Source organism: Ruditapes philippinarum, unplaced genomic scaffold, assembly GCF_026571515.1.
Source record: "Ruditapes philippinarum isolate M1 unplaced genomic scaffold, ASM2657151v2 ctg331_1_1_1_1, whole genome shotgun sequence".
In the NCBI taxonomy this organism is placed as follows: Eukaryota; Metazoa; Mollusca; class Bivalvia; order Venerida; family Veneridae; genus Ruditapes; species Ruditapes philippinarum.
In genome coordinates this window covers 227,569-239,569 of record NW_026855427.1, presented here as the reverse complement: position 1 = coordinate 239,569, position 12,001 = coordinate 227,569, and the positions used below count along the sequence as shown (strand labels likewise).

Genomic DNA, 12,001 nt, shown 5'->3' with positions numbered 1-12,001 from the left:
GTTGGTGGTAAATTGCTATTTCCAGTACATTACATGGCTGTATTGAGATTGCCTAGGTGAACTTTAACGATGTTATATTGTTGCAGATGACTTCTTGTTAAAGCAAGCAAGGGAAGCACTTCTTACAGTGATTATGAGGATGCTCCTTCTATTTTAGTTTGTTAACATTACACTTAGAAGTTTCAATGTTGAATTAATTAATATTCGATGATGGTTTTTGAAACTTTTAACTAACAAAATTTAAGTATTAGTAGACGGATGAATTAAATAAAATAAGTGATTTAAAAAAACAACTGTGTCAACTTTTACTTTGAATGTTTATAAGGTATTATTTATGTAACTTAATGTTTTTCACCAAATTCACTATAAAAAGTTATCTAATTTATATACGATTTTTTTATTTTAAAAAAAGAATAGTTTTGTATGGACTAAAATCATGAATGAATTATCAATACATGTAGATAAAAAGGTGCTTGAAGAATATAATATTTTATACACATTTGACTTATATCTAAATCGCTTACCTTTATTCTATAAACTCCAGAACTTAATGTGTAAGAATAATTCAAATTACGGTATCCGATTCATTTGACAAAATAATTTTGTATGAAACAAAGCCACGCAACTTTAATAACACTGAGAAAATGTCTGACTCTTAAACAAATACTTTTAGCTTTACGCGTGCAACATCAAAATTTATTACTTTGTGAAAAAAAATGCAAACGAAATATTTAAGGACTTAAGTATTAAAACATCACAAGCTATGGACTATCTAAAAAAGATAAGATATAGAGTTATTTTACAGACTTCAAAGGCTTTGAAAAACTGTTTTTTCTGGGTTTCATCTAGGAAATCTTGTTGTTTATTACATAACTACTAGAACTAATAGGCACTTCAAAGAACTTCGGTGCTTAAATTTGAATAACCGTTTTTACATCAAAGAGATGCCGCTGCGCGTATTTAAAGGAATAGGAGAACATTCTGCTGCGCATAGAGTGTTTTAACGATATAAACTTACAAAAATGTTTCTCGGTAAATTGAATTTAGGGTTATGGGCCATTCATCTGAAGTGTGTACTCCAGGACTGATTGTCTTACTCGAGTATTTTATCCAAAGTTCACCATGCATTTACATGTATCTACATTTTATAAGAAAAGTAGATGTTGCTTGTACCGAGACGGCCTTATATCTATAATAAAAAGATTTTTCATGAATATTGCTTAGGGTGGAAAATTGCTTTTTTCACGGTAAACCTGAATTACCTCAAGGGTTTAAGCTTTAACTTTATGTACCGAGTTGGTATGATGTAAAAATGAGTAGATTGTATGTTAATGGTTTATTTAGTTTAAAATTAGATATTGCCGGCAAATGAATGCTTTAGCTTTGAAATTACATTCGTGGACTATCGAGTCCAAGAACTCGGTCCGTAAATAACTTTTCCTGTAGTAAGTGGTTATTAACAACTCAGACAGGTAGGCAAAATAGTTAAACATTGCTTCTGGTTTATTTCATTTTAGATTCTTGTGTAATTCAATTTGGCTATTCTTACAAGATAAAACAATCAGTCAATTTCACCTTGTTACATAGGCTATCTAATACATAATTATGTACTTTAACGGTTGCAATAATTGACATGCTAATAACGGTCTAGAAGCTTTCTATATTTGTTATAAGAATTGTCTGTAAAGGAACACCCCTAAGTTCATACTGGAACTTGTTATATGTGAGAATTATAAGAAAGAATTATAAGAAAGAATTATAAGTAAGCGGAATTAAAGTATCGTTACAGAAAAAGCAAAATTGGTTTATTTAAACTATAAATGTTGTATCTTTCTGAATACGTCCTGATATTCCGAGAACAATTAAACTTATTTTAACAGCTAATCCTATATTCAATGTATAAATAAAGATTATGCGTTTGGTGGAAAATAAATCAGTACTAAATAGTTGAAGTTTTAAAGTTATAAACATCAAAGTTAAAAAATAGAATGAATTGATTTTTCAAGGATATAAAGTTATATTTAATAAAAATAATGTTTTTTTCCATAAACTTAAGGTGAATTCTTAAAAAAAATTGTAATATAAATTCCACTGTTATTTGACATTACAACAACAACAAAATAATAAATAAAAAAATAATAAACATTAATACAAATAAGCAAACAAACAAACAAACAAACAAACAAACAAACAAACAAACAAACAAACAAACAAACAAACTAACAAACAAACAAACAAACTAACAAACAAATAAAAAACATAAGGAACAAAATAGTATGCTGCTATTTTTATTAGTAGGAATTTGTAACTATTTAGCAAAGACTTTCGCTTCTAAGAAAATATACAAAGATATTTCTTTCAGATTATTTTTCAAAATTTCAACATAAAAAATGTAAACTATAAACAACAGATATACGGCTTTATAAACTTTAAATATAAATGTACATAAAATCTGTGTGGAATGAAACGATAGGTATTAAAATGTAAGAGCATCGATACAACTGCAACTGTCCCGATGCTCAATGGAATCTTTAAGCATGGCAACAATACTTTAGTGCAGCATTGACAACAAAGTCAAAGAAACTAAATATGTAGCAAAACATGATTTTAACAATATTGAATGGCATTTGAAATTTGTAAGCAGAGATACAAGTGCAGTGATTTGTGAGATTAAAATATAGTAATTGCCACTCAACGTCTATTCATTTGATTTGAAATTTCTTTTGATATTTTGAAATTTTGTGCCAATTATAATGAATCTTACTTTGAGTTTTGTAGAGAAAGATAAACGTTTTGTGTTTGCATGTACCTGTATGTGTGCATGATAGTTATATTGTATGTTCTGTGGCTGTTGATAACAATCTGCTGATTTTCTAAGTCTGAATTTTAAATACTGCTTAAGCAGGTGCTAGGGGGCATTGTCTGTGTAACATGTTCGCGTATAAGTCATATGAATTCTGCTTCAACGAGTCATCAATATATGTTTGTTTTGCTTGCATCGTTCATAGAGGATTATATATACATTTTATCAGATTTAATCACACGTCGTAAATTGAACGAGATATATTAAAATGAAGCTAAATATGATTTTATGTATGTTTGTATCCGCATTTTCGCCTTGTTTTAGACATTTACGTATATCTTACCACACATTTAAACAAACAATCTTTATTGGTAGTTCTTAACATCATGATATTTATTTTTTCGTTAATCTCTCTCATAAGCATATTAAATCAACTTAAGGGCTATTAATATCTCAGAAATGTTTAATTTTTTTAAAACCTTTTTAATTGTGATGTACTTTTACAATATCTAAAATGTTTTTCATTGGCCAATTACCTGAACATGCTTTTTTATCGACTGCTTTTTAGCAATATGTACAATTATAGTGAATCTGTATTTGGCCAAAAGTCAAAATAGCACATGTACTTTGTTTACATTTTGCTACTATTATGATAAATTATATCATATTTATCGCTTCTTTCTTCAGGTAACAAGCATCTAACATTCTCTCAAACCATTATTTAAACATTATACAATTCATATTTGTCCTTTCTAAAGAAGTAAAAAGTTATTTGTATCTGAGGCATAATGTGCCTTTTAAATCTCGTATTTTCTTCGACTTCGTGCGATCTTCTTTTTCCAAACTTTTGTCAATTATCTCTGACTGTCCATTCTTAAAATCATTATAAACCATCATTCTTCCCAAGATATATATTTCAAATGTTATGCTAACAGCTCATACTTTATTCATATTTTATCGTGAACATAATGTTTTATATTAGGCTAACTGAGTTACAACATATATAAGCATATCTTAAAGCTGCATGCCTATAGATGAGCCAAAATATTTTACGAAAATCAATCTTGAGAAAGGTGTTTTTAAGATTTTGAAGAAAAGTAAAACGATTCAAGATTCAAGTAATGTTTTACATGTTATGTGCGATTATTAGCAGATTTTGAAGTATCTATCATTATATCTCTACTACGTTATTAACGCAGTAACAACTATTTTTCCATATCCACTCCATTGTGTTATTTTCGCGGATTGAGAATGCCATTTACAATGTGGAAATTACTTTCTTAATTCTCTTCACATTAGTTTAAAATTTCATAAAAAATTAGCATGATTCTGGAGGCATTCTACTTTATAAATAAAGAGCTATTTTTGACTATCTTTGTAGCATATATTTCTGGATAAAAACATGCTAAAATACTTATTTGAAAGAACAGTACAACCCCCAAGTTAAGCTCTTAACTCTCTCTCATACACACTTTAGAAAGAAATGCAAATTTAATGCATTTTCTTCTTCTTCTTCTTCTTAGTTAACTTTACGTATAATGTAGGCTTTAGTTGTTACTGGACTTTCACTTATCTAATACAGAAATTCGATCTGCATCTTTGCTTAAAAATATCAACAGTATTCCTTACACTAACAAGTTTGCATTATTTCTTAACGGTTGATTTTGATTTTATGTGATAATGGAAATGTTACTATAACGAATAAATTTCAATGCAGGTTTTGTGTAACGTTGCAATGGTGCATTTTGTTTCAGGTGTAGAACAATTTACCAACCAATATAACCGGCAATAGATTTCAGATTTTAGTAATTTCAGTAGACATCCGTAGGAGAGAGAGAGGTGATCTTGTTAATGATATACAAGAAGTCGTGTATCTAATTTCAGATACCAGGGAAACCGCATTTGTATATGCAATAACTGCCGCGGGCGTGGTGTTTACAGTCACAAAGGCTTGCAGTAGAGGGGGCCTGGTTCAATGCACGTGTGATAACAATCTTAGAGACATTGCCTCTGACGGCGAATGGGAATGGGGTGGTTGCCATGACGATGTGAATTTTGGGTACCAGAAATCAAAGGAATTTATGGACGCAAGGAGGAAAAAGAAACAAGGGGATTTGACCTCTAAAATCAGACAGCATAATAATGAGGCTGGGCGTCTGGTAAGTCTAAAATTAAGTCTAGTTTAAAAATAAAGAATGACCGCCGTTAAAAAGGTATACAAAGTGCGACCTGTATTCTGTATGCCAGAATTTGAATTTTAATGAAGATTTAGATTTCACCTCAGTCCTGTGGTTTAATGGAAACAAATAATACAAACGAAACAAATAATCATCGCAACAATATCTGAATTTGCTCATAAGACTATTTGCTGCCCGTAATACCTTCTCTGTAAATACTTATCTTATGTCAAAACCATACACATTAAACAACATTTTCAGACGTTCTATTAATCTATAGAATATCTAGCAATTACATGAGAATGTAAATGTTCGTAGGTTCTTGTCTAAATGTGTTCATTCTTAAAGAATCTGCAAATACTTCTGCTCTGTTGCTTCCCTTTGACTTTTCTTGTTTTCTTTTTCTAGGCGGTACGGGAGCATATGACAAAAGATTGTAAGTGCCATGGTTTATCGGGAACATGTGCCTTAAAAACGTGCTGGAGACGCATGCCTTCATTCAGAGACGTTGGTCTAAGATTGAAAGACAAGTTTGATGGTGCGTCTAAAGTGACTATTTCTAATGATGGCAGAAGCCTTGTGACTGAGGATGACACTATTAAACCGCCATCAAATGAGGACCTCTTGTATACAGAACAATCTCCTAATTTCTGTAAACCGAGAAAGAAATATGGGTCGTTAGGAACCCATGGTAGATTATGTAATCCAAATTCTATGGGGATTGATGGGTGTAGTTTGATGTGTTGCAACCGTGGCTACAAGAGTACACAACTAACAGTGAATGAAAACTGTAAATGTCAGTTTATTTGGTGTTGTCAGGTTATGTGTAAAACGTGTAAGTCTATACAGACTGTTTCAAAGTGCCTTTGAAAACATGAAAATTACATTCCCGAAAGGGAAATGTGTTTGTTCTTAAGTGTCATATTGGATACAAGATGATCAAACTCTAAGTGTTCATATTCTGTAAATTGTATAAAAAGCAATATGCTGAACATATACTTTAGAAGGGGGAGCAGAGAGAGAGAGACGGCTAGAAATTCGCTCTTTGTGCTTTCTTAACGATAAACATACATGCTTTGAACTAGACTTCTATGTAAATTCGTATACAGTGAGCAGATAGACTTTGAGATAGCATGCCGATTTTTTCAGAGTTAAACCGGCGTTTGTTAATCTTTTCCTCGTTCATTTTGTTTTTGCTTTTCTGATTTCTTGTATCTAGGGGCGGTACATATTCAGAAGACTTGGAACGATGGAAAAGATCCACTACTTAGACGAACAGAATGAATTGTCAGAAATTTGATGTTCAAGTGTTGAAACTTGTATGCATTTGTGTTTAAGATTATAAATCTCAGTATGTGTAGTAATTTGATTTGTACATATGAATCTACACATTAATGGATTATTGACCTGTTTAACAGATGTAATGATGTATATATCTTTTCTTATGTATTGCACAAGTAGGCTTTTTTTTCCCTTTTGTTTCATGATTTGACCTTTGTACATTTAATGTAAACCGCTTTAAACGAACTCCGCTGAGATCGAAAATCCTAAAAACTCGAAAGATTTTAATTTCTTGATTAGATTTGTTGTTGTTCCTACAATGGGTATGCAAAATATGCAAAAGATTATAAAGATTTATAATCATGATAATTAACTTGAAAATGAATTTTTTGTTGATTGCATACCCTTTGAAAAAAAATGTGTTGGTTATTTTGGACAATAGAAATAATGATTCTGAGAAAATGATATGGAATTTTGCTCCCAAGTTATTATTCAAAACCTACATAAAATGGTCGATCCCTTCCTATAAAAAATAACAAACTCAGTGGAGTCAAATTTTCAAACAAACGTCCGACAAGATTCTAAAAAGGAATTATTTGTTCTCACGGTTATTCATGTGAATGTTCATAGTAAATGTTCTTGTGTTTGTGCAGGAGAAAATACTTTTTGGAAAATATTGACGTCAGAGCTTTTATAAAAGATTGAGTAATTTATTACTTAAGACACACTTATATGCCTTCATGTCGACTTTAAATAATATCAAAGAAATAATTCAATACTTGCAACACCTATTGTTTGTCATAACTGAAAGTTTTATTTATAAATTTAAGCAAATAAAGCACCACGAAAGTATTGTGATGTTTCATTGGATAAAAATTGATGAATTTACAATGTTGCTGTAAGTAAAAAAGTAGTGTACATTTTATGAATGACGCTTAATTTCTTTTTTTCGATTTAGATCTAGAACAACAAACCTTATATCTGTATAGAAAATCAACAAATTTGTCATTGTATAACAATGTACTAAAATAAAGTTATAGTAATTTTTAATGTTTGTTTTTATCTATATGTTTTTGTTATCCGCTCTGGTGCTGTTTACAATCGTTATTCACAACAGAAACCAAAGTACTGTCCTAAGATGATAATTTGGTCTTAACGGTACATGGGAAAGTCGAAAAACGGGGTTATCTGGATTTTTATCCGATATCGTAAAAGTAAACACTTACATATACTATATAGCATTATTCTTACAAAATCGTTTGTGTATTACCGTTATGGCTCTCTCGGTAGGTCGGAGTAATTGTAACTATTAGTGTTTTGTACCCATAGGTTCGAACCCCACTTCGTGTCATTTTATAACCACACTTTTTCTTCTTACTCTGTTTTTTTATCATTATTCTTTATTTATATTTCGATTTCCTTTTTGTTTTCTTCTTATAATATATATTTTATAGTATATATTTTTTTATTTCCATTCTATTTTCTTTTTGTATTTTTTGATCGCAGTGTACTAAAATATTCGATATCATATTCATGTATGTATATGAAAAATCCGGTCAAACTTGTTTTCTGAACTATTAACTGTTCTGAGGTAAAAAACAATGTGTCGTACCAGTAGTCGAACTTCTGCCTGTACGGGTAAAACACATTACTGACACGGTTTCTCTACCTACTGCGCTAACAAGACATATGATGACATGTACTTTTATTTTCATTTTTATAGGTTGTGTCATTGATCTGCCTAACCTATTTTTCGCATTGTTATTGGTCTTTGTTATGTAAACAAAGGCTCAAGTTATCATCCTAGGACAGTACATTACTTCGAACTCTGAATTGAATCATAAATAAGAACACGAAAAAAATGCGTTTACAGAAACGCATACTTAAATTTAGATACAGCCTTTTTAATTGTAGAAATAACTATACATTGAATATGCACACGGCTATTCCTGTGTCAATGGTCAATTACCAATATTAGCTATATGTACATGGAAAGTGAGTTTTTCATTTCCATGCAGCATGCTATTTGCATGATTATTATGCATGATTCCAATGATGCCATTTAAGTTTTTGTTGTGATAATAATGTTCATATTTTTTAAATTTAACCCATAACTTGATGAATTTATGTGTCGGATTTACCCATCTTTAAATTTAATGAAGGGGTTTGAATATCAAGCTACCAACAGTATATAACAGAACTGTGTCAGATTACGATTGCCAATTACGAATGTACGAATGACTGAGTTCATGACGGCTTGTGAGGCAGGCCCTTTGCTTGGCACCAACAGCCCGTTTAAGGGCTTTCATTATTGTCCCAGGTTACTTTACATTTAGGTTCTCATTGACCGCCATACAATGACCTTCTTTTGGCTCAAAATTCATATCTTTGACTAATACTAGTACTCTGGGAAAATTGTATGGAGGTAAATTATAACCACTTTGTGCTACAAAATTAACTCTTTAATGGCATGACTGGTGACATGTCCGGGGTCCGTACTCGACAGCGAAAACTGCTTTTTGTGCCTGAACGGGCGGATGGACAAATCAAACATAGACTACATTCGCACGCACGCACACACACATACCTACCGACCTACCTATTTCCGAATTAATCAGGTTAAAGTGAATTGGTCTAAAATGGAAGGTTTGAAATACAGTGAATAATAATGTTGCATAATATCTAATATTAGACATGATAACAAACCGCGAAATAATTATAAATGAAACATATGATCCTTTATTACATATATTTATAAAGCAGATAAAATGTTTTAGAAAAAAATCATCATATATATTTTCATACTAAACCACTTAGAACGTTGTCAACATCTTTTTTTTTTGGGGGGGGGGGGGGGCAACAATTTATAAAAAAAATCAAAATGATACTATTCTATTTAAGTTATATCAATATTTGAAATACAATTCGAAAATGTGATCGATTGTACTCCTGTCCACTTTAATGTTGAATATTTTCTGCATTTAGTTATTAAGTATCGGAAATATTGGCTCTTTGTAAGGGAAGTAAGATTCTTATTTATTCTTTACTATGTTGTTTATCTTTTGATGTCACCTTAGTTTATTCCATCAATAATTCAATAGGAGTTAACACGTTACTGCAATTTAAATGATGTTTCTTTGTACTTTTGGGTCTAACTTGGTATTTTTGTAAAGCAAAATATTTTTTTTTCGCTCAATCATAATTTCTCCGTAACTGGGCTCTTTTTATGTAGTTAAGGATATATGAATTATCTTGTTATGAAGTTTGATACATTTGGTTAAAAAATAGAATAATTAAAAGAGAGTATTTTAGTTTGATATATATTGTCGTTAAAAGGTTGAAGAAATGTAGCACTTGAAAATTAGTCATCCTCATATATGATCCAATCATTTTCTTCATCATTACAATGATTATTTGACAAAACACACTGATATATAACCTGTGATTGTACTGATACACATCTTAACGTATCAGTCATGGAATATTTATTAGAAGAACCGTTTGTTTCGTTCACTGCGGTCTAAGTCGGTGGTAGTTAGACTATATTTAAATTACTCTACAGTATAATGATCAAAAAACGATGTGCCTGCTTAGAAAAAATAGTACACGGAATTGGCAACTAAACATTTACGTATATTAGAAGAACATGAATACAAACTAAATATAGAAAATTGCGTAACATACATAAAATAACTGTATATTTCAAAAACATGTCAGAAATATTCAATCTTAATACACAAGAATAGAACAGGCAGTAATTTCTCAAATGATGATAATTATATACATGTATATAAAGTTATGAAAATGAAATGAAAAAAATAAATGAAGAATTAATTAAAATGTTCCATTTTTTAATGAGGCAATCTCATTGGCCGATAATGTCACAAAACTAGTAAAAACGTCTGCCTTCAAACAAAAGGGATGTGGCACTATTACAGTTATAGCTTCTAGTACAAATTAGAATTTGACAGATAAAAACATTATAGCTGAAATTAAAATTTTGTTTCAAAACTTAATTGCAGACATTGATTTCTCAAGTCTCCTGTAAGAGTGGAATAAATTTCGTTTATTTTGCTTGAATTGTAGCTCAGTTTATTTATTCTTACAAGAAATATAGCGGTCAAGTTTCTTTTGAAGTACAGTTGAATGAAAAACCCTTTAGTTTACTTCTATGGGGTAGCAGACAGTAGGTGCAGAATTTGAGGTGCATCAAGAAAAAAACTAATATTCAGAGATCTAACATATTCATTTTGAGAATTTTGGAATTTGAAAGATGATTTGATGGTGATAAAAGGAATAATTTGCTGATACCATAATAACCTATGCACAGTTATAACACTTGTGTAAAATTGGTTTCATGCATGGCTTTATTACTATCCTGCTTAGTGATTTACTTTATAAACCATATAAATACATTCCAAAATTTTATAAACATCAGCATATAATTTCATATCCTCATTTCAATATAATGACATTCGTTATATAGCATTATCCTGATTTATTCTGTAATGGTGTAAACAGTGTATAACGTAACATCAAATTACAGCAATAGTAATACAGTACCAATACAACAATGATAAAACAAAGTCATGTTTTGCAAGTTAATTTTAATGTAATAACATTATTCATCAAACAACTTAATCTATTGGTAGAAATATCGTTATACGTAAATACATAATTAAACAAAGTTTAGGAAATTAAGGAATAAATTAAATTTGTTATATGATAGCAACTCAATTTTTATTTTCAAAATGAAACTGACAAAACTTTATACAATAAACTTCTGTAATAAGACCACCAATGGCTCATAGCCAAATTGGTCTTACCTGCAAGGAAGTCTTATAAATGGATACCGGTTTCAACCTTCAGATGCTTATATTAAAAAGAAATGTTATAATATATAATCTAATGTGGGCAGAAGATCAAGTATATCATTTTGTATTTAAATTCATATGGTGCAAAATATATGAATTGCATGATGAAATAAAGTTCAAGTCTAGAAAATATGCCAAGATATCAAATCCAAGCATACATTTCGTTTGAGAGAAAAAAAACATTATCATATGTACAACCATCTTTCAATGTATCCATTTTAGAAACAAGAGAATCTGCCTTTGTACACGCAATCACTGCGGCAGGTGCTTTGTTTACAATTGGCAAGGCTTGTGCCGAGGAAAGATTGAAATGCGGATGTAAACCTGACAAACATCAAAGTGATGGCCCAAAGGGAGCTTTGTGGATAGGCTGTGACGATGGTGTTAATTATGGATATGAGAAATCGAAAGAGTTTATAGACGAAGTAGGCGGTGACGATCTAAACACGAAAATACGACTTCATAACCAAGAAGCTGGAAGACTGGTAGGTTTGTTATAAATCTTATGAAAACTAACATGAATATCTTTCAAAAATAAATTGATAATTGACCGATAAAACTAACTTAGATATGATATTTTGCATTATTTTCTAAATTAAGATTGCGTCGGTTTGTATGATTGAACATTCATTGTGTTGATTTTAACTTAATATTTGAATGAATTATTAACTTAATATTTGAACGAATTATTTAACTTATTGGACATTTTTTTCTATATGATTTCTAATCTGTTAAATTGTTAAGAAGTTTAAGAAGAAGAAAATATCATCATAAGACATTGATCATAACCCCAATGTTTGTCTTTTCCAATACCCAGTGACAGGATCAACACGTGAACACATTTAAAACTTGCTGTATATTTTGAA

At 30.4% G+C, this 12,001-nt stretch overlaps 1 protein-coding gene and 1 long non-coding RNA gene across 3 annotated transcripts in view; one reads left to right on the top strand and one right to left on the bottom strand.

Annotated features, from left to right (window-relative positions):
- Positions 1-1,761, bottom strand: part of LOC132743291 (uncharacterized) — a 40,779-nt gene extending 39,018 nt beyond the window's left edge. The window contains exon 1 of the long non-coding RNA XR_009627553.1: positions 525-1,761. This is a non-coding gene — a long non-coding RNA (uncharacterized LOC132743291). The remainder of the gene's footprint in view (positions 1-524) is intronic.
- Positions 1-12,001, top strand: part of LOC132743290 (protein Wnt-6-like) — a 59,294-nt gene that overhangs the window by 44,925 nt on the left and 2,368 nt on the right. The window contains exons 5-6 of one of the 2 annotated variants that reach the window (XM_060731827.1): positions 4,688-4,962; positions 5,389-7,311. In XM_060731827.1, coding sequence (XP_060587810.1) covers positions 4,688-4,962; positions 5,389-5,850 — 737 coding nt within the window. In that variant the 3' untranslated portion in view covers positions 5,851-7,311. Of the gene's footprint in view, positions 1-4,687; positions 4,963-5,388; positions 7,312-11,357; positions 11,621-12,001 lie in introns of those variants that run through there. The other variant, XM_060731828.1, reaches the window with a different exon arrangement.